This window comes from Cyphomyrmex costatus, unplaced genomic scaffold (assembly GCF_001594065.2).
Source record: "Cyphomyrmex costatus isolate MS0001 unplaced genomic scaffold, Ccosl1.0 scaffold59, whole genome shotgun sequence".
Taxonomy (NCBI): Eukaryota; Metazoa; Arthropoda; class Insecta; order Hymenoptera; family Formicidae; genus Cyphomyrmex; species Cyphomyrmex costatus.
Genome location: NW_017280071.1, coordinates 336347 through 359892, shown reverse-complemented (window position 1 = coordinate 359892; position 23546 = coordinate 336347). Strand labels below are relative to the sequence as shown.

Below are 23546 nucleotides of genomic sequence, written 5' to 3'. Positions count from 1 at the left end.
TGGACATATACTTTTTATACTATAACTATGCTAGAGAAATCGGAGTAATAATATGTACACATTTACGAATAATGATATCTAATAACATTTATTTGCCCTATACTTGATAAGACAACACATTGGCACATAAACTAGCAACAATCATCAACATTCATTACAATAAACTTAATGCGGCTCAAAACGTTAAATCCGTTTTCCGCTTCTGTAAATATATTATGTATATGCATAACATTCATCATGCGTGTGTGCGTATGCGTATTATTGCGCTAACATCGATCGCGTTTCACTAAAAGTTCGTTTCACAAATTTACTTGCGACCTATTCACATATCGTCTCATTACAAAAACTTACGACAATCGTATATTTAATATAAATGCGATTTATCTCTCGTATGTTCAACATACATAATATAGAGAGCAGACGCAATCGCGTTTCGAAAGCCCTCCGCTAAATAATTCTCATGTGTGTGACTGCACAACCTTTTCCTATTCAGTAAAGCGACACCCGTAACAGCGTTACTATATCAATTAATTAACAGAGATAATAACATCAACGGTCACGCTAAAACTTTTATAACTGTCAATATCAAATCAATCGTGTAGATCTACTATACAGGCCTTCGGGACATATTCTTGTTGTAAGGAGGAAAGAATCGACGATCTGCAATGTCCTAACTTTTTCTTTTTTTTTTAGACACAGAATATCAGTACCCTCATCACGACAAAAATATCTACGACGAATCCTATGCTAATTGTACTCACAGTTGCCCTTAATAACACCATAATCGACTCTAGCTACTAACAATGATCAGTTTCGTGTCGTACAAAATTTACTACATACAATTATAGTTACCTCGAAACACTTTAAAACTAACTGATGAATGATAGTACGTGAATGATATATGGAAAAGTTCTTCAAAACACTTCAAACTAATATTTCGAGGATTCAAACATTTTCATATGAGTGATTTGACACATGGCAGTGATGTTCCGAATTCGATACGAAATGTCACGAGTATATGTATGTTTCGATAATTATAATTCTTTCTCTTTCTTCCAGTAGGAAATCGATTCTTCTAACACGATGAACTTCGATGGAACGAAAATTTTAAACGTTTTAGATTACTCTGTGCACACTGCTTTGGACGTAGCAAAATATTAATATGGCTTTCAGCAGTGAAGGTGGCAAATTGCGGTCGAAGATCAACGCGTTAAAATTCCCCGAACTTGGGCGAATGATTAAAATTATTAGGCACATACCACATTTCTCCTTGAATCTTCATCCTCGCTGAATTGCAAAATTCTGAGGCTAAGAATTCGTCTTTTACGATCGCTAAAAGTAGGAATCCTCAGTTCACTACTACGATCATAATTGTTTACTTCCATAGTTTCAAAAAGTTCAGAGTTCGTCCTCACTGGACTCGCTGCTATAAGCCAATTGTTCTTTCCACCATTCTCGAACTTCCAACATAACGCTAGAAACTTTAGGTGCGGTTGCTTTGTTGTTCAACGCCTCCCTCGCCTGCCTGCTTTGCTCCGTATTTTCCGTCAAATGATGCAAATTATTTTTCACCATTGCTATAAAAAATAATCTAAAATAACCCTGTGCCAAAAATGACTAATACGATATTGTACGAAAATTAATTGATCACTTCGGCTTACCTGGTGGTCTACTATTCCTCTTTTTCGACGCTGCGATCTTATCTTTCTCGGATCGAACAGATGCTGGATCAGATAAAGTTGGTGCTAGGTACTTCCTTCCCGAAGCACTTCCTATGCTGTCTGATCTTGGAAGTACTATCGGTTTCTTGGCCCTATATTTTGGAGCTTCAACATCCTAATAGTTGAAAACAAGATAACATGAACTTTTTTTGTCAAATTATTATATATGATGTTTATTACTTTTTTAAAATTATAATTTTTTTTAAATTCTAATATTTTAGAAGTATAGAAGCTAATATATTAACAAATTTTTTAAGCAAAAAAGTTTACTAGATTAAAAACTAATGAGAGAACAGGGCTACGAGCCATAGATTCATTAAAATCTTTAATTCTATTTATTCTAATATATTGCGAAGAATATCACGTAATGTTGGCGTTTCGTCCCGGCTTCCAATACTGGACTCATCAGTAAGGTATTGTAATGGAAGCCTACCTTAGACGCCTGTTTTAGTTATTAAATCGAGATTCTATATATACAGATATACGCGTATCAAAGCACTTGCGAGAATCTTAGCGAATATCTAATAAACCTCTGATGGCGGGTCGACGTAGTAATATTCTTCGCAATATATTATTCAAAGTAATATATGTATATGTATTCCCTTCCCACTTTTACTAGATTAATTAATTTGTAATATAAAAATATCGATTCATTCTTCTACGAGAAATACTCGGGATATAGTAAAACAAATAAAAACGCACTTTTATTTCAATTTCCTCTTCACGATCAATGCTAACTTCCTTGCCTTTCTCCTCTTTGCCCTTCTCTACATCTTGAAGTGGCATAGCCGCGTTATTTGTAGCGCGAAGACCAGCGATAAGACTGTTTTGTTTCTGCAAAAAACAAAGATTATTATTTCCCTGATGCAATTTCAGATTAAGTCATCCTCACCGCTCGTATCTTTTTCAGGCAGCCCTGTAACCAAGTTCTGATGGTTTGCTTAGCCACTTCCTCCTCGATTATATACTCGAATTCTTCCCGTGCGAGAAGTTCTTCTAACTGAAGTGCTTTCCTTATATCCACCGAGCGATATGATAACATACTAAATAATTTTAATTAAAAAGATATTGACAATATTCGAATAATGTAAAACATTGGATGATAAAAAAAAAACTACGTCTTGTAGAAAATCTGAGAAAAACTCAGGCATTTAAAAATTTTACTTGACAAACTATGAACATTTCATATTCCATTTACAATCTATGTGGAATTCACTTAATAACATGGAACTTACTTAATAACATCATGAAAGGTAACATCTTCGCCATTATGCAATCGTTCCAGTTCGTAGCACATGTATTTGAAGAGCAGACGATCCTTCTGTGGATCGGTCTCCAATCTGCCCTTCAACAATCGCAAGATAAACTTCACCTAAAATCCGTAAATATTAGCATTTATTTCTTAAATTGTTATATCATTTCGTTAATATAATAAGGATTCGCGATAAGATCGTACCCGTTTCACCGGTATAACGCCTTTTTGATGATTATCAACAACATTCCAAGTATTCTGAAAGTTCCTTATATCTGCGTATGATAATAACGCGTCCTCTTCATTTGAATAGAATAAAGAAAAGTTCTCCATGATAATAGCTGTTCGAAAAAAAATTTCAATCTTTGTTTTATTCCCTTTAAATTACTATATATATATGTATATATTCAGATATTTAATTTAAAAAAATATTAAACAGAAAAATTAGATTAAAGCCACTATAGAATATTTTCTGTTAAATAGTCTCTTTTCTTGTCTGACCTAAGGCAAGAAAAGAAATATAGCTGTGACTTTTTAAAATCTAATCTACGTGATTTTGTGTAAGTTTCTTTGATGTATGTACAAGTATATTGCATACATACCCACTAAAAGATTTAAGACGATGTAAGTAATGATGACGTAAAAGGTGCAAAAATAAATTAGAGAAGCGTGGAAATTGCCGCAATCCGTTTCCCAGTAATTATCCGCCGGCGTGCAATAGGGTGGTTGTATCATGCAGTCGTGCATAATTTTGTTCCAATCCTCTCCCGTCACTATGCGAAAGAGCATCGCCACGCCGGTAACCGGTGATTCGAAATTAGCGCGTCTAAATTGCAAAGAGATTATTTTTGATATATCAAGCAGAAGCAGAGCAAGATGAAGAAATATTATAATGTGGAAAAGAGAATTTAGTACTATATAGAATTTAGTACTATAGGTATAGAAATTATATTGGAAGATTGATATTAAACATTGCATGTGTATTCTATAATATTTATATCTTAAAATCTCGTAGATAGTGGTACTTTTCTTACCTTCCTATGCCTTCTCCGTATTTCACCGTACCAAAGATTATAGTGCCGGCTAACGCGTAAAAGAAGACAAGAAGAAACATGCCGAATATGATGAAGAAACTCTTGCAAACTGACACACCGACCGTCAACATTAGCATCTTGAGAGTGGTGTGTTTGCCGGTGATGGTGAAGAACCTCAAGATTACGACCATAAATCCAATCACGTAAGACAGATCGTTCTGAGATCAATACAATAAAACATGATAATATCATGGGAACGAATGACGAGTGATAGATGAAGAAAAAATATGATCAAAAATATGATCAAAAAATTCTTGACGACGAGCGTACCTGCATTGTGCAGTGTATGATGATCCAGATAACACCTACAACTGTCACGAGCAAGTCGTACCTATTTCTCCTGGACTGCCAATAACCACGCGGTGTAAAAGCAATGTTTTTCATGATTACTTCCACAAGGAAGACCAGTGTCAGAATTGTGGAGACCGTAGCAAGAGCTTCTGTGTGTTCTTCTTCGAGTCTCCACTTCAGATGAGGAGGATAAAAAAAAAGAAGAAAAAAATATAGCAGATTAAATACGAGCAGACAGGTTACATTTATTTTTATCGGTTTAATGATGACAAGAAACAATTATTCAAGAAAAGTCTTCTTATGCGATACAATTGAAGATTTATATTTCTTTTAATATAGATCGAATGCTTGATTTTATGTAGATATGCTAATAAACCCGTAAAAGACTAAATAGAATATCGGATTACTCTATAAAACTATTTTTCCTATTTTGTGTAATTAATCTTTGCGCTACATGACTCGTAAGAATTATGGTTTAGCACGATTTTATACAATCCTAAGCATTACTTAATTACTATAATTCTATAATTAAATTATCAATATAAACAGTCTATTTAGAGTCACGAGTAGATAGAGACGCTTAACGAAGTAACCGACTTTAAAAAATATCTATCGAATCTCACATATCTATATCTAAGATTACTTTGTTCAACTTACAGAAACGCACAAAAGAGCACTGTTCACAAGCACCATGACAGCAATGAATCTTTTGAAATAAATATTCTGTGTGATATCGTAGATGAAAGCGCGGAACTTCTTGCCGTCCGGTCTAGGCGGTAAGTGTAACGGCTGGGCGATTTTCAAACGTTTCTTCAAATCACACCTATATCCCAACAAAATTCATAATTTGTAAATTATAATAAAGATTACGACATTTACTGAAGAATGTGCGACATCTCACCATCGTCTTTGATCAACCGTGAGCAAAGCGGTGCCTTTATTCTCGGAGTAATTCGCGATCACGACACCCACAAACAGTGTTAAGCCAATCATGCAACCGAGGAAAATATAAACGTGTATATAGATAGCATGAGCCTGAAAAATGATACAATAAGATATTGAAGGATGTGACGAAGAAATAATATTTTTATTCTAAACTTTGTAATTTTTACATGTAATTAAATATCATAATCTATTATATTATTCTATCGAAAAAATAATAACTCACGGGACCAAGAGCTTTAATAAGGACATCTCGCACGTCAAGCCAGCCTTTGAAAGAGAGTACTTCAAACAGAGCCATCATAGCATCGCCAATATTATCAAAGTTAAATCTTTTAGGATTAGCCCTGAAAAATGAGTACAAAATAAGCATATTTTCTTATATTAGTTCATAATAATTAATTTGGATTAAAAGAAAATTCCCAGAATTGCACGATTTACGCTTACCAAACGCGCGGTACTAATATAGATGGATAACTCTCATTTTCCCCTGGCCGTAGTTTCATTTTCGTTACAAACACTCTTCTCATAAATACTCCGACACATTCCTCGCGCTTCAAGATTGTGGGATCGTTACATCTCGCTAATCGACCGCCATATAGTTGCACTCCGTAACTCGCAAACATGAACATCAGCAAGAATAGTAATGTTGATACCTAAATGAAATAAAATTTGTCTGTTAATTTTTGTGTTTCGTTATTTTTATATCGTTTTCGAATTAGTTACTTTTACAAGTAATATGTTTAAAATGTAAAGTAAGAACGATATTTACCAGCAAAATTTCCTTGAATCCTCTACATAGCTCGTAAACGACCTTCCTCATATGCGGAACAAGCGTGAAAATTCTTAGCGGTCTGACGCACCGTAATATCATTAGCAATTGCGCTCCAGAATTCGGCGGCACGCTTTTCGGCATCCAGCATAAGAAAATGAGACTTACCTGCAACAACGTGTATACAATATTATATATATAAATATTATATATATACAATATATATATATACAATATTTTATGATTTATCACATTATTGTAATTTCTTAAGATTAAATGAAATATTTCCCAATAATAGTTTGCATTTTCAACATATTAGACATACAATATAAATGAAGACATCTAACACAGAGGCAACGTCTTTAATGTAGGCCTTGGGTGTAAAGAACAGACCGTCCGCCAGGATCTTTAACGCCAGTTCAATGCTCATACAAATAACAAAGCAGTATTCGGTGATCTGCAACGCCGGTGTCTCCATCACGCGCTTTCTTGGTGTCTCGAACATCATCGAGATGCATGATAACGTCGTGATGAATATCATTACCCAATCGAGATAGGTCACTAAACCAAGGAAATTGCTGGAAAATATACAGAATTTACAAAGTTAGCCATTTTGCTTCACGACGGGACAATTCCTACTGAAAAAATTATGTCATACAAAATTATATAACGAAATCATATAATTAAAATATGTAAATCACGTAAGATTGTTCCAAAACAATACGTGATTTTCAAAAATCATGTACTGATTTAGAATGATGCGTTATATGATTTATTTGTTTTAATTATATGATTTTGTTATGTAACTTTGTGACGTAATTTTTTCAGTAGAGGTATGTTTCAATTTCGCAATACTTACTGTAGACTTTTGTACTGCACTTTTCTTTCCTTGCCCGTCAAAGGATCCTTCAATCTCGCGTCGTATCGCGCGTAGACGAATAGCTGGCAATATTTCCGGAATTTACTTTCACGAGGTACCGCAAACAACGGCGTATCGAAGAATGGATGATTCTCTCGCAAATCATCTTCGCGTTGATTTCTAAAATGAAAGAATAAATTGTATAAAATTATAAAAATCTCAAAAATCCCCAAAATAATTTCGATACCTCCGCATTTCCGCCTGCTGTCTCTTAGCTTGTAGTAACTTGATATCTAAATCATGCGGTCTTCTGCTCGACGAACTGACTCTGTTTATTCCTCCTATATCACCGTTTTCCATAAGATGTTCGTACGTCTGTTTTAGTTTGATCGATCCACTTCGGACGCTTCTTCTGATTGATCTATTTTTGTTGTGCCAATGGAAAACATAAGATAAATATAATAAATTATAAGGCTCTATGTATATAAAACAAAGATTAAAAGGAAATAGAAATAATGCCTTTTCGAGTCTCTCCTCTTGCACTTGGTATTGGTGTGAAGTTGTGAATATATTTATTGTGATATAATTGTTTATTACACGAGTCTATCAAATTATTATTTTTCATTATTTTTATAAAACAAAGTATATAGAATAAGAGCAAAGTAATAACAATCTCAATCTAAATTTAAAAAATAATAATAACAATCATGTAAATAAAGTAACAAAGAAGTTTAGCATAATAAATAAATAATACAATTTTGTATTATTTAGGTATTATTTCTTCATCTAGATGAAGAAATGCCTTTATCTTATCTTCATCTAGATTATTAAAAATGTAGATTATCTTTATCTTATCTTAGATAAAAGAAATGTTATCTTTTTCAAACTATCTAAGATTGTACTAGAATATTATAAGAAATTAACTTCCAATAGTAGTAGTAGTAGATGGGATTTTTTTGTTTTATAGACAAAAAACTGAGATTAGTGTGACACCAGTCATTTAAAGATATATTGAAGTCCTTTCATATTTAGAAAATAAATCTAAGGAAATAGATATTTTTCATTTATATCCACACGTCAAATAAATTTTTTTTAAGTATAACACATCATTCAGTAGAGCGCCTCATTAGTTGTAGACAACAAATATTAATTTGTACGTAGAAATCGTTTATCAGACGAAATGTTCGAACAACTTTTATTTTCAAAAAATAAAAATTTATAAAAATATAAAATCGTATTTTTTATATCCTAAATTATTTTACTACCTAATAGTTACTTAAAAATAAAATTATTTTAAAAATTATCTAGATAAAAATTTTTTTAATTTTATCTTTTATCTAGATTAATGTAAAATTAATCATCTTTATCCTATCTACCATAAGATACATTTTGTGTGATTTATCTTATCTATATCTAGATCATTTCTAATTATCTAAGCGCAACACTGATCATGTTCTTACTTTTTCGGATCGATGCGAAGTTGCTTAGTGCCACTCACGGTACCTTGCGGTTTTAGAAGTCCTTTCCCCGGTACTGGAATCATGGCGGAATCTCCCAAGAGAAGCCTCTGATTATTGGAATCACTAGAACGACTTAAATCTTTAAGTCAAAAATTTCGAGAAATGCAACAACAAATGATTATTTTACTTACTTTATGATATAAATAACAGAAGCTTTCTTCAGATTAGTAACGACGCTTCTCACCTTTGGCGGATTATTTAAAATTTTTACAGGGCGTTGTTTTCTGTACACAATTTTTGAATCAAAAGTTTCGTTAATTCTTTTCACACCTTCGTTTTCCTCATCCTCCACTTCAAGCACGAATTGTCGCATAAAGCTTTCGCGTACCTTAAAAGAGATAATTCGAATATTAATTCAATCCATTAAATAACAAAGCAAAGTAGATTGTTTTATAATCTTGCAATTGTAAGACAGAGATGTTGAAGTTCTTAAAGTCTAAAAAAATTAAAAACTATTTTTAATTTAATATCTAAGGATAAATCAGGGAATTAATAACAAATTATTCACGGACCTTCGGTAAATTAAAATCTGATGGCACTTTGTGAAGACACGTCATCTGTGGACTATCCGGAAACTTTTCAAAGATTCTCAATCTGAACGGCAAGCTTTCTTTTATCTCGGCACTTTGTTCGCGAAATTTCAACTGCTTCAGTTTCTTAATGTCTTCATCTAACTCGAGATTGTCAAGAATTACCGCGACGAAAAGACTCAGTACGATCTGAAGAAATAATTCAGCATTAATTCATATCGTAATTTGTATCGTATGAAGGAGATACTGATAATTACCAATGTGACAAAGAGATGGTATAGAATAAAGTATACTGCGACTAGCGGTGCTACCGTTTCATGTGTTCGTAACATAGTTTCATCCATCACGTCAACCCAGGCTTCTTGTGTGAAAATTTGGAACATAGACATAAATGCCTAAAAATTTACATTTTGATGAATTAAATCACAACATTGCGTAATAAGGAATTTGTTATAATCGGCTCACTTCAGGAAAAGTTTCAAACTTGGTGAAGTCGCAAAGAAAACAGAAGAGCTGCATGGAAATACTGGAGGATATCACCAACAGGCACATAGTAAAAATAATGAGACTGCCGAGCTTCTTACCAGGACCGAAAATTTTGTAGACAAAGTCCTCCAACATTGGCGATGCTTTAATGAGCCGAACTATTCTGAGAACCTTTCCACATATAAAAATACCAGTATAAATTAAGTCTCTTATTATTTGAATTTTTAGAAGTATAAAAGATCAACACAGCTAAGAATATAAAATGCACAACAAATTGGAAAAAGCATCAATTTGTAGAAAAAATGCAGAAATAAAGCGATACGAAAGACAAAGAGATAAAGGTAGAAACCTGAAAGAAAGTGAATCCAGAGAGATAGAAGAACGGAATAATGTGTACAGTTGTGCCAATGGCAAGCAGCAGTTCGAATTTGTGAATCGAATGCTTAAAGTAACTCCGAAAGCCCAGGCACCATATCTTAAAGAGGGTCTCTAAGTCCAGCAATATCGTGAAGACGATCTCGGCCCAGTAATAATTGTCATAGTACGTTTGCCTCGGTTTCTCGTCATGCTTGAAGCTCATCGTCGCAGTGGTGACACCATTGGCTAGAATTGCGCACATTACAACCGAACGAAAATGCGGCGACTTGAGTATAGTATGACAAAGCGGAGAAGCTAGACCCCCATGTTTATTCTCGTCTAATGTTACTAATTTCCAACCATTGTCATCTCCGGTCAATATCTGCATTAAATAAAGCAAATGTATACATAAATTATCAGTACATAAAATCACATAATTATATTCGCTTAAAATTAATTTTGAATAATAATGTTTTTGTATATTTTTATTGTATTTATTTTTGTATATTTAAACTTTAAAGTAAAATAAAGGATGTTTCTTTCTTCAAAGATATCTTTGGTAAAACTGACCTGCGATGCCGAACTGTTGCTAATGTGACCTCTAACGCCCCACATTTGTTGAAACTGTACTCGGATTTCGTTAAAAGTCTCCGTGATGACAGCAATGAAAACGTTCTTCACTAACCAGGCCAAGAAGAATATCATTGTGCTAAAGTAAAGAACTGCACGCCAAGCCGGTAGACTATCGATTGCGCGATACATAATAAAGACCCATCCTTCCTGAGAAGCCGCTTGGTATACGGTGAAGATACTGGTAGCTAAATAATTCAAATTTGGAATCAAAGTTTTAAACAATATAAGATTTGAATACTTAAAAAAAACTTGTGAATAATATTATATTTCAATTAATAAATAATAATATCAAAATTGTTAAATCTTTAAAAATTGAAAAAAAATTTACATTCAGTGTATAAAAAATATATAAGTTAACAAAATTTCGATAAAATTGCACTAAATAAATTATAATTCGTAATCGTACTACTATCTTTGAAGTTATTATAATTGAAAAAACGTCTTTATTATTCCCCTCAGGTTACAAAAATTTTACAGAATAACAACATACGAAGCTATTATAATTATTGTTGCATAAGAATGTAGAATGTGAAATGTAGAAAATATGAAATATAAAATATGTATGAGAAAAATAAAATCATAAATTTAAAATCATAAAGACCGACAATTGTTCGGCGCGCAGTTTAGAAAGACTATATATATCAGTATATAAATTCACGCAAAATTATATATAAGCAATTGGAGTATAAGATCCAAGCTAGACTGTTATAGGCTTCGTATTCGTATTAGTTATGTTGTTACATTGACGGTCTTTAGAATTAAATATTGTAAAATCATAAAGTTACAATAAATGTTCCAGCAAATTATAATAGTTAGTTTTACAATATTCTTAGAAAAATAATATGAAAGTCAATGAGAATAGAAAGAAACAACAACGGCATAATAACATTAACATTAACTACCAAACTCGTCAAATCCATTGAAGCCTATAATATACTTGGTCAACTCCAGTTTCATGCAGACCATTCCTTCAGGACATTGATATCCGGATTCTGGATCGGTGGAGCAGAACGTGTCAGGAATAGCCAGGCTGTTGATCGTAATATAATTGGGCTCAGTTGTGTTCAGCACGCAATGATTTTTTAGCTCGCCGAAGAATTGCACACCCAAAAGTCCATAAAGGGACATGAAGAACAGGAAGAAAAGCGTTACATTGTAGATCTGCTGACTCGAACGTCTAAATATAAATCATATATTATTAGTAATCAATTCAATAAATTAAAAAAATTAATAACTGTAATATGTAATAGTATCTTGTGATAACTTATTCTTATTTTATTTTTAAATGTACAAATCTTTTACATGAATTTTACATCAGTATTCTTACTTGAAAATTTGATTGATTCTGGCTTTGGGCATCGAAAATTTGAGGAAGACTCGAAGGAAGCGTATCATGATCAGTGGCCGTGGTGCCCGCATGATCGAAGCGTAACTAAATTTTATAAGAAAACCCAGCATCTCAAACATTTGCAGAATCACAGATAACCAGAGGAAGATCACCATACTCGCGTCAAATTGGCACCAATGGTCTTTGAGATAAGACTTATCCCTCTGCAATGTCACATTTATAATTTCATTCTAGACTAAATCAAACGTTTTGTTACAATTGCATAAACATTTTATTTGCCATTTCATAATGTTGTTGATGTCATAATAAAAAATAAAAACTTTTAATTATACTCTTCTCAAAGCAATCAAATGTCTCAATTGTATCCTCTTTGATAAAGAGGGACTTTACCTTTAGTATTCCCCTTATGTGCATCTTGGCGATCATCTCGGCAGTGAACAAAAACGTGACTATCAAATCGCAAATAAAGGTAACGTATTGAAGGGACGGTACTTTCTCAAAAGTTTTCGGGGTATTCAAGCAAACGGAAGCCAACGAGACTAGGGCGCAAAGTCGCATCAACCGTCTTACCCATAACTAAAATCATATAAAGTGGTTTTCAGGAAAGAATCTGGTTGTAAGAAAAGCAAAAAAGACTTTTTTCTCGATTTGTATAATAATTATCTAAATCGACCTGTACTCTCGCTCACCTTGTTAACCCACTCTATGTCAGCGCTCTCATTGAGGGACTCTTCTGGACCATAATCGGCCAGGACGGGTTCCCCCTTGAGGCTTTGCTTCCGCCCCAGCATCATAATAGGGATTATGTTCGCAATGGTGAGGCCTAAAAGTAGCAGAAAAATTTTTATTGAATCTAAATGTGTCATTAATAAAAACGATTATTAGAAATACAATTGTTATTTGACAAGATAATTATGCATTAAGTTATATATGCTCTGATTGCTCATTTTATCATACATTCTATCCACTATTTTAAAATATAGATACGTATTATATTAGATTAGTAATACACCTTATTATAATATGTAATATTTTACACTTTATATAAATAATTTATATTAATATATATTTTAATTATCAGTAATGTATAGAAGAGACTTTATAGAAGAGTAAAGAGAGAGATATATATATTATTATAATACACATAAAAGATCATTCATATATAATCTTTAAAACTATTTTTATACATTTAAAGCATAATAAACTATTTAAAAATATTGAAAGGAAGATAAACTAAAGAGAGAGATCTAATTTACTTAAAAATAGTTCAATATAGATTAAAAAATAGCTAGTTTACTAAAATTGGTGTTGTTCGTAAAAAAGACAACTTTAAGGAATACTATATTGTCGAGTTACCTTTCTTTTAGCTGTTCACGAAATAATGGACACTGCCTTTACGGCAATTTCTATAGACTACATCTCGATATAAAGCAACGATAAAGCTCAACATGTAATAAACATCTCAGAGGTAATAACAAGCTGGCAATGTCGCGGTGAACATGTTTCGGCCGTGTCGCCAGCACGGCCGAAAGTCTGAGCTAATGGGCATGAGCAGTGTGCGCTCTCCACGGTCTCCACCTTCTGTGAGAAAATCAATATTTCACTATTCTAAAGAGCGCGACTTTCCAGAAATCATGATTTTTATCCGTTCCAATCCTGTTTAAAAATATTAAATCAATTCTTTCATCGTCACACTAAATTAATAGATGTTATCAGTAACAGTTTGACAGCGAAAATATTCATCTTTTGAAACATAATCTTTATATATAATTTTCAGCGTATCCAAAAGTTCTAACTAAACATATAGCTAAAATAGTTAAAACTTTTGGGTACGCTGAAAATTATATATAAAGATTACGTTTCAAAACATGAATATTCTCGCCTATAATATAACAAAAATTAAATTATTATAGCAAATTGCTTGATGAAAGGATGAAGTAAAAAGATGGAGAAAATGGGAAGATTTTTTCTTTCTTTTATTTATGTACAGAATACGAACTTATAATAGAAAATATTTTTCAATCTCTTTAATTAATAATTTAATAAAGTAATTTATTAATAAAAAAAAATACAGTCATTTGTTATAATGCTTTTAAGGCTTTCACGGGTATTATTTTCAAAGATATTAGATTAACAATGAATAAAAACACGGTGATGGCGATAGCCGTGTTCTAGTATCTGGTATCTTTGAAACCATTTGTTGTCGTTTATTTCTTTACTTATCCCCATTCTGTATTCTTGTAATACATTTTTCTTTTCTTCTTCTTTCATTTACTCACGTGACGCCGAAAGTTAGTGTAATTAGTTTCATTTAAAATAATTAAATGCGATTAAATGCATGATTCAGATCTTTGCGGAGATTATTTTATGCGTTTTCATCTGCAGCAGCCATCAGTTTCGAAAATTCGGAATCCGGACGAGAGAGAAGTGTGGCGGGTGCATCAAATTCAACAATCTTGCCCTCACTCATGACGAGAATGCGATTACACGCAATAACAGTTTGCAATCGGTGAGCTATCGTAAGTACAGTACAATCTGCGAACTCGTTCAGCAGTGTGTTCTGCACTGTCGCTTCAGTTTCGAGATCGACGGCGGCTGTAGCTTCATCCAAAATCAGTATCTATAAATCAATACGTATATAACGTGTAGCATGTTAATATTAATTTTAGTATTCAAAAAGAATTCAAAAATCACAATTATACATAATATTGAGGAAATCACTTAATAAAAATGCGTTACTTTTGTACTATGTAATAATGCTCTTGCGAGACAAAGAAGCTGTCTTTCGCCAACGCTCAAATTATTTCCGCCAAATCCAACAGACGCATCGAGATTTCCCGGCATAAGAGATACCTTTTCTTTCATCTGAGTCTTTTCAAGAGCATTCCAAATATCATGATCGGTATGATGTTGAAAAGGATCCAAATTAGATCTAAAAAGCGAAATTGAAGAGGACAGCTAACAAAAATTGCCAATTAAATTTATTTTCTACCTTAAATTAAAATTATCTATTACCTTACAGTGCCGCTGAATAAAATTGGATCCTGAGGAATAATTGACAATTTATTTCTCAAAACATTTAATTCTAATTTCGAAATATCTATACCGTCGATCTTAATAACACCCTCACAAATTTCAACTAATCGGAATAAAGCTACAACCAAGGAGCTTTTGCCGGATCCTGTGCGACCCACAATGCCTGAAATAATTTACAATTAATCTCTCGCACAAAAAATGCAACAAACGAATTAAGGAAATATTAAGATTATTACCAATTTTTTCTCCGGCCTTAATGCTAAATGAGACGTCGATCAGTATAAACGGCAATTTCTCTCTGTATCTCATCTGAACAGCTTTGAACTCTATTTTGCCACGAGAAGGCCAATCGTCGGCTGGTTTAAGAGCAACTGTCTTGCTTGCGCCTTCTTTTTGCAAAGTCTGAATAAGATATAAGATGAAGATGAAGATACGAAAATTATAAAATCAGCAATTACACATACTTATTTACAAAATTATCAATTAAATAAAAATAAATTACCTTGAGGTAATAACTAATTCTCTCTACGCTTATAAAGCGCACCTCCGTCTCAGACATTAATCTGACCGTATATTGGAAGACACCAGTCATTTGTGTAGCATACGCCATAGCCAAACCGGCAAAGACCGGCGATATCTCATTCTTCAATGAAATCACGAGTAACGCAATTATACAGGACGAAACAATTACCAAACTATCCAGTCTAATCGCAGACCATCTCATCGCGGCTTGACACAAATACTGACATAAGTTATTCGTATTGAATAATTCTTCAAATCTATCGATGATAAACAATTTAATCACCATATTCTTTTTCTGTTACTTCATTATTATATGATGTTTCACTAAATGATTACCTGTATAAGAAATTCTTCTCTTTTTGAAACGCATGAATTGTACTCAAACCTTGGATCGTCGTTGTAACGAAACTTAAAACAGGAGACCGCGAGACACTCTCCATTCTCTTCAAATCCCTCATTCCTATTCTGTGGAAACACGAGATAAAACAGTCAATTATATTTAAATTATGTACATAAACTATGCAGTATTTAGAATAATACCTAAACAATTTGCCAACGAAGAAGAATAATGTACCAAATAAAAGTAATGGTATCGAAAACCAGGGCAGTATGCCACAAATAAAGAAAATAGCAAAACTGCAAGTAAAAATATTTTGCACCATATTTTCTATCGATATGGGTAAGTAATTATCAACTGTAAACAGAAAGTATTAATCAAATTAGATATATATCAATTTGCGACAGTGTGTGTTTATAATAATTAAAAATTACTTACTTTCGTCTATGTCTCGACTGAAAACGTTCTGTATTCTACCACTTGGAGTACTTTCAAAGAAGCTTAACGGAGAATTAATAATTTTGTGGAGAAACGTGTTGTGCAATGTGGTCGAAGCTTTTATCGTGGCAAACATAATGACTAAGCCACGAAGAAAACTTGTTAATAATATGCCGGCGATGCAAGCACCGTATATGTTTCGATAAAATGAGAAGTCAGGATTAGCATTGATATTATCTGAGTATACAGTATCGTTACTTCCTGGCATAGTCATGTTCTGAAAATTAAATAAAATTATTGATACATTTGACGATATATCAGATATTAACTTAAAAAAATTATAATAACAAATAGTATTACTAAAACATCCCTTGATTGAAGAAATAACGTATTATATAATATATACAATATTAAATGTTGGATATGATATACATGCTACTTACACCTCCGCCAGCTTTAATCCATATAGCAAGCCACCAAGTACTAAAGGCCGAACTACCTACGTTCAAGAAAAACGTAAAAAATACGAGAACAGCGACTAAATAACCACCTGTGGCTTGTATGTATGTATGATAAGTATACGACTTGACGGATCCAGTTTCAGACTTTTCTGCCATTGTTAAAGTTCCTATTAAATATAATTTAAAAGAAGAAAAGTATATTAGAGATCTTTCTTTAAATTAAAAGATATACAATTAAACGCGCGCACCTTTATATAATTTCTCTTTTCCATAATTTTCTTTATGCATAGATTTCTTTTGCAGTACTGAATCATTGGTACTTCTTTGCGTTACTTCCGCAGATTTAACACTGTGAAGAAGTAAAAAAACTACAAAATTGCTTTCAAATTAAAAATATGATGCTATGTACATTAAACATACGCTAATAAATTATCTTCCGTTGCAATTGTGCTGTTCTTCACCATTGACGCGTATTCTCTATCAAGTTGCACGAGATCTTCATGGGTTCCATGCTCTACGATCTTGCCCGCATTCATCATGTAAATTTCATCACAATGTTTTAGAAACTGTAACAAAAAAATTAAAAAAATTTTAAAATTGCTAATATTTAAAAATCCCATTAATTAACTTTCTCTGAATTTATTTGTTTACACTTTTAAAAAACAATAAAAATATATAACAAAAATTCTCATGAGTTTTATCATAAACTATAAAGCAGGTATTATTAATAAATGTCTTGAAACTTTAACATCAATTAAATATCCACCTGAATATTATGTGTCACGAAAAGAACAGATTTATTTCTAAGAGCTTCAAGGATCAATTTTTCGAATATATATGAACCAACGTAAGCGTCAACTGCACTCAAAGGATCATCAAGAAAATAAATATCCCTGAAACAATAAACATAATTGCTGTATTCAACTTGTACCCGTTTCTACCAATGTAGATTAATTTAATCTCAGCTCAACTCTTAGAATTAGAAAAAATTAAGTAAATTAATCAATGTAATTCGTAATATTACTGCGGTAGTTATTAGTATTGCGTTTCAAATCTGACAAAAATTTAGTGCGCAATCGAAGAATTACATACGTAATATATATATTCACACGCAATTATTTAGAAGCACCCGTGATCCAGCTTAGATCGCTGCGGCATTGTTTCATTCGGTTTAAAAATGAAGAGTTAGTTGAACCGAGATTAAAATTATATAAACTATACTGGTAGAAACAGACATTAGCAACACAACCGATATACTTCTTAAAAAGGAAACGGCAAAGATTTTGCGCACCGATTGGCATAATATGCTCGCGCGAGCGCAACTCTCTGCTTTTGTCCTCCGGACAGATTGACACCCCTCTCACCGATTTCAGTGTCATCTCCTCCCGGTAACATGTTTAAATCTTCCTTCAAATTGCAAATTGTGATCGTATGATAATAACGTTTGGCATCAAACTCCTCGCCGAACAAAATGTTTTCTTTAAAAGTTCCATTGATGATCCATGCCTGTTGACTGACATAAGCACAAGTGCCTTCCCTTAAAATGTGTCCTTTTGTCATTCTCAGTTGTCCTAAAGCTGCTAGCAGCAGACTGGACTTGCCGCTGCCTACGTGGCCACAAATACCGACCAATTTTCCTTTAGGTGCTCCGAAATGCACGTCAGTAAGAACTTCAACATATTTAGTTTCCTGTGTCGACTGATTCAAGTTTTCTAATTCCGTTGGATTGTCTGTGGCTGTTAGCAATTTCTTCCTATATATAAAAAATAATAATCGCAATCCCATCAAAGAAGTTATTTTAATAAATATTATGGAATCAAAGAGATTATTATAATAAATATTATGGAATGAATATTTACTTTTTCTTACTATCGATCGATGCATCTGTTTGAAGCTTCATACTGTCGCAAACGAAGGTGCCATTAGCAATGGCAACTGCTTGTGATCTCACAATTGGTTTTGATGCTTGGCAATTGCTTTCATCCAATAGCAATACACTCTGTACAAATATTGCTTTGTTAATCAAATTATCTATTCAATAAGTTTTCAAAAAAATGTAAAGCCATAAAAGCAAAACAAACGAGCAAATAAATATGTAATAGTGCAACTTTATAGAGAAATAATATAAAGTATGCAATATATATTTGTGATAATTTAGATCCTTCCTTTATAATTAGTATGAAATATCTGTTATATAATGTATATTGCATAGTTTTATTTTATTTCTCAATAAAGTTGCATTTTTATACGCACGCACCCACACGCACACGCACATGCACGCATACACAAGCTCATTACTTCATATAATTGATTTATAATACAGATCCAAAAAAAAGCAAAACAATTTCGTCATAAAAATGCTGAGTAGGCAAGTATTGTTAGCCAAATAAAAGCTTATCACCATTGGATTACATCAAAAGATGAAAATGTTAATAATAAAAGAAACGATTAACATAGTATGTATGGTGCAATCGATCTGTGCATTTCTATTAGATATAAATAAAAATAAACACCTTTATTCTGCCAAAAGTTATCTTTACTGCGGCAATATTAACTAAGGCCACTTGTAAAAACATGAAAGAAGTACGAATTTGAGCATTGAGCACCGATACGAAAGGAAACACCTGCAAAGTGTAGAATTAAATCGACTGTTACAATTTTTACTAAGCATGAGAACATTACGCCTCCACTCGATATTATTTACAGTTGGCAATCCGGGTATTCAATATACTAAAAGAATCGCTAACATCTTCGAATGTAACAGGGTACTTTACAAGACATGCAGTGTTTGTTCATCATTTACTTTAGTCCTACTAAACAGCTTGTGTTACATTAAAACAACATTGATGTACACCTCATGTACGTATTATTATAGGAAGTATCTATGCTGTTTTCCCTAATTTCTATTTGTAAAAATTCTTCTATCAAAATTTATAATGATCAAATATCTTTAATAGACTTTACAAACTGAAACTTAATAGTTTTAAATTAGAGTTACTCACTTGTATGGAATTAACTTTAATACATAATCTCGGTAAGAAAATATATAAAGATAAAGCAATGATTCAAACGAGATTAAATTTGTTAAACACAAGTAGTGACTTCCTAATAATAAGTACGGATATCCGACCCATTAAGCTGTATATGAAATAAAAAAAAAAAAAAAAAAAATGGAGACCTTGAATCTTCTAAGAGCTATGAGGGCGCTGACAAAATATCGCGTGGTATCCTTAAGTGATGTGAGTGCCAGTCTAAGCAAATTTCCAAATAATGTGGTCATTGGGAAAGCCTGTAATATAATCCGTTTATTGTAAAATTCAGGGAGACATTATCTTCTAACTGGGATTGTAAATATCCAAAAATTGATTGAACTATCCTCTAAGAGAAAACTTTATCGTCTTACCAAATTGCTTACCTATTGAATGTTATTCGATTTTTCCTGATATACATAAAATTGAGATATTTATAAAAATATTATATATATATATATCTTGAAAATCAGAAATTATATTAACAGATTGTATTTTATACCTGCGCGGCTGTTAATCCATTGCCCGAAGCAATGTGTGCTAAAAACGTGATGATCGCGGATATCACAGGTATAGCAGGCGTCAGAGAAATACTAAGACTTTGAAAATATGCAGTCTTATGAAGCCAACTTTCTTCCTTCTTGCGTATAGCTGCAAAAAAAACGCATTATCAGATTATTTACGTTTTACAAATACAAATTTTTGTAAAAGTAAATTTTATAAATATATGTATCTTTCTCATAAAGAATAAATATATTAAAATAAAATAAATCTATTGCTTTGCCAATACGATATTGCTTTTAATAACTTGTCTTCTATATAAAATACAATTTTCTATTGTATTATTCTTACCAAGAAGTTTTTGACCAAAATATTTCTCCCAGGCATACATCTTAATCAACTTTATGCATTCAAGAATCTCACTCATGAGTCGCACTCGAGTATCTGTAACGTTTACCGACTTCGAGCGAAAATAGCCAGTCACCCGAGAGATGAAGTACTAAAACAGATATTACTGCTTATCAAAATATACATCTGTAAAAATTTTTCTCTTAAAATTTTAATAGAATATCAAAATGTTAACATCTACAATGAATATCTTTCACAATGAGTTATTTACCTGACACGGATAAAATGAGAGAAAAGCTATCATTCCTACCAGAGCAATGGGATTGAATAACCATAATACATAAATTATACCACAGCTTATAACTATCGGTCCGCAGATAATCATTGGTCCATATATAATAACATCAAAAAGCCTTTGACTGTCATTGCAAAATAAATTAATTATCTGAACACAAAAGTTATATATTATTACATCAAGAGAGAATTTTCTTCATATTTAAAGATTTATGGAACAAATTATCTCACTTCTCCTGTACTTTTATTGCCAAGACTGTTTAGTCTTATAATCTTTTTATACAACAGAGCTGTACAAGCTGACTTCAATCGTAATCCAGTCTTGTAGTTCATGTTCCATGTCCAGGTAAAGAAGAAAGCTCGCAGAGAATCGCATACTGTCAGCAGAAAAACCCATTTGATACCATCCCAAAAGTCCTCTTCTGGAGACTCTATGTGTTCCAATATTTTCCTCATCAATATCGTCTAAATAAAAGAAAATTTTATATTATAATAGATTTAATATAAGTAACAATTTATTGTTAGTAAGGATAATCTTACAGGACTTAGAAATCCAAAAATAAGAGAACATGTCAATAAAAAACATGATATGTAAACTCGTGTGCGCACAAATTTCCATGCAACTGTAGAAAAAGATGCTGCATTTGGGCCATTTTGACTTAGCTCCTGTTGCCAAAGTACGTCGAGTCTAAAAAAAAAGTAATTCCTATTTATATTATAACTACAATAGAACTTTGTTTACTCAAATACGTCAAAGGATAGTTCCGATGTCAGTACTTATTAGTTCCAATAATAGGATCGGACATTGGGAATTGAGCACGTCAAGCTGTTATTATCCAAATTATGACACCATATCTATCGTCTAAATGGAATGCCAATAAATGGAGTTTCACTTATTTGTTCACAGGATATACAATATATATTAAGCTCACCTAAGTGCATTGTACTCGCAGCTATCATATACTGATATGTCTGGTAAGTCTTTTATCGTGAGACCTTTCTTATATGCTTTCCATAAGTATGGTGTCATCCATGTTATATATACATAAGAAAATAATCCTGCATTATCCGCTGGTGAATTTTCTTTCTTCCTGCAAAATGTATTTTTATCATTAAAATAATAATTCTTTCAAACAAATACCAACTATCAATAACATAACTTATTAATTTCTCATTCAACAATATAACTGTAATATAACATATGTATTATACTATTACTGTTAGTTGATATTTATTAAATTTTATTGTGTGTGTATATATATATATATATATATATACATATATCTGATAAATATTATTATAAATACACATCTCACGTTAAATATTTTATATTAAATATATATTAATTATTTTAAATTACTATGAAAGAGATTATTTCAAGACTTTGATTAATACATACTGGTTCTGGTACCGTATTGGTATCAAATTGCTCAAAGCATTATTGTACTTCTTTGTCCCAGATCTGGGAACATACTCTCTAACTTGTTTCACTGTACTGCTACTTGCCTTTGGTAAAAGAGAATGTTGTTGCTCAGGCTCCAAAAACCTAACAGAACATTGAAAGAAATTGGTATACCTTTACAAATTAATTCACATAACTAAATTCAAATATTTTCCATCAAAATATTATTTCTCTCAAGGAATATGAAAGACAATTTTAAATGACTCCATACCTTTCATTACGTTTGTGCTGTGTATTACTTTCAGTCCGGTTGTCATTATTTTCATTATTGCTTTCAGTGGTTTGTCCCATTTTTACTGTATATTATTATTTGACAAATCACTCTAACAAACGTATAATGGTACTCAATCTGAAACTTAAAACTCTTTTATTTCACATCACAATTGCATCTTAAGAAACAGTGATCAAGATAAAAACCTCTAATCAGTGTGAGGAGTGCCGTGATAAAGCGAAATTACATAAAGCAACATATAGTGCTGTATACACGTTTGGTAAGAATTTATTATCTCGAGAATATCGAACATAAACAAACTTCTTATACAACTACAGAATGCGTGACACGACTGTAAACAAAACGCCAATCTCTACATATACTATTCCTACATATTTTCATTCGCACTCAATTATACATAAATAGTATCCGACACTGTTTATTACTCACCTTACCGACAATGCGCGCGAGATATCCTCATTTGCGACAAGAAATAATCACCGGTTACATCGGCGACACTGATAAGAGTGCGATTTAATCTCTCGACATCATTAATGAAGTGCTTACTTTTTAAATTTCCGTTCATGCGCGAAGTCGTGGGGCAGGACAGAGAAGGGTGAGGCACAGTCGTGCCGTATACATGTTCTGTGTGGCACGCACACTGCAGCACACTGGCACACCTCGTATTGGATGACTTGGACACCTGTTAACAGTAGTGATAACATTTAATATTTAGTAGAATCATTCTATAAAACACAAATTCAAGTACCATTGGCGCACAAAACAATCTTATCTGGAAGAACTTTTTGCTTGGAAATTGCAAGATCGTGCTTTTTATGTTGTTTAAAGTATAACTAAATATAACTCGAAAATAAAAACTATCAAAATTGCTTACCACTTTTGACTGATGGGGATACGAATCAACGTGCTTGAATGTGCTTGAAAAGAGCTCGATCCATGCACGGAATGACCTATCGAAGCCGTTCGCTTTTGTCTCCTGAAAAAGCGTAGGCAGACATATCTGCAATTTCAATTAACCCAACTTCGTTTTCTGATAGTTCGATTTTCCTCCCGAAGCTTCCGTTTCCAAGTACGATGAATC

General features: G+C 32.5%; 1 protein-coding gene across 1 annotated transcript; it reads right to left on the bottom strand.

The window, feature by feature from the left end:
- Positions 1-100: 100 nt before the first annotated feature.
- On the bottom strand, positions 101-23546 carry na (sodium leak channel non-selective protein na). The gene is made up of 54 exons (XM_018546824.1): positions 23340-23546; positions 23012-23147; positions 22445-22588; positions 22171-22317; positions 21704-21862; positions 21312-21459; positions 21003-21236; positions 20749-20922; positions 20481-20628; positions 20131-20279; positions 19778-19888; positions 19113-19223; positions 18459-18598; positions 17891-18352; positions 17366-17492; positions 17020-17165; positions 16848-16948; positions 16582-16766; positions 16139-16415; positions 15904-16057; positions 15700-15828; positions 15344-15620; positions 15078-15243; positions 14821-15004; positions 14545-14737; positions 14266-14425; positions 12495-12628; positions 12196-12381; positions 11785-12008; positions 11360-11634; positions 10395-10642; positions 9817-10206; positions 9447-9638; positions 9239-9376; positions 8964-9170; positions 8583-8779; positions 8392-8514; positions 7179-7352; positions 6932-7111; positions 6398-6650; positions 6073-6240; positions 5748-5956; positions 5527-5647; positions 5260-5393; positions 5016-5181; positions 4338-4532; positions 4008-4225; positions 3576-3799; positions 3178-3314; positions 2957-3093; positions 2614-2764; positions 2424-2555; positions 1662-1836; positions 101-1577 (listed from the first exon to the last, which is right to left on the bottom strand). The coding sequence occupies exons 3-54, from the start codon at positions 22522-22524 to the stop codon at positions 1399-1401; spliced, it is 9429 nt and encodes a 3142-aa protein (XP_018402326.1). The 5' UTR covers positions 22525-22588; positions 23012-23147; positions 23340-23546; the 3' UTR covers positions 101-1398.

What these genes read in the sequence shown, in the direction of transcription:
- na (XM_018546824.1), bottom strand. Translation starts at nt 22,524, where the DNA reads ATGGGACAAACCACTGAAAGCAATAATGAAAATAATGACAACCGGACT. An exon ending in ACATAGAGTGGGTTAACAAG is followed by an intron (nt 12,382 to 12,494) that starts GTGAGCGAGAGT and finishes ATATGATTTTAG; the next exon opens with TTATGGGTAAGACGGTTGAT. An exon ending in GCAACAGTTCGGCATCGCAG is followed by an intron (nt 10,207 to 10,394) that starts GTCAGTTTTACC and finishes TATTTAATGCAG; the next exon opens with ATATTGACCGGAGATGACAA.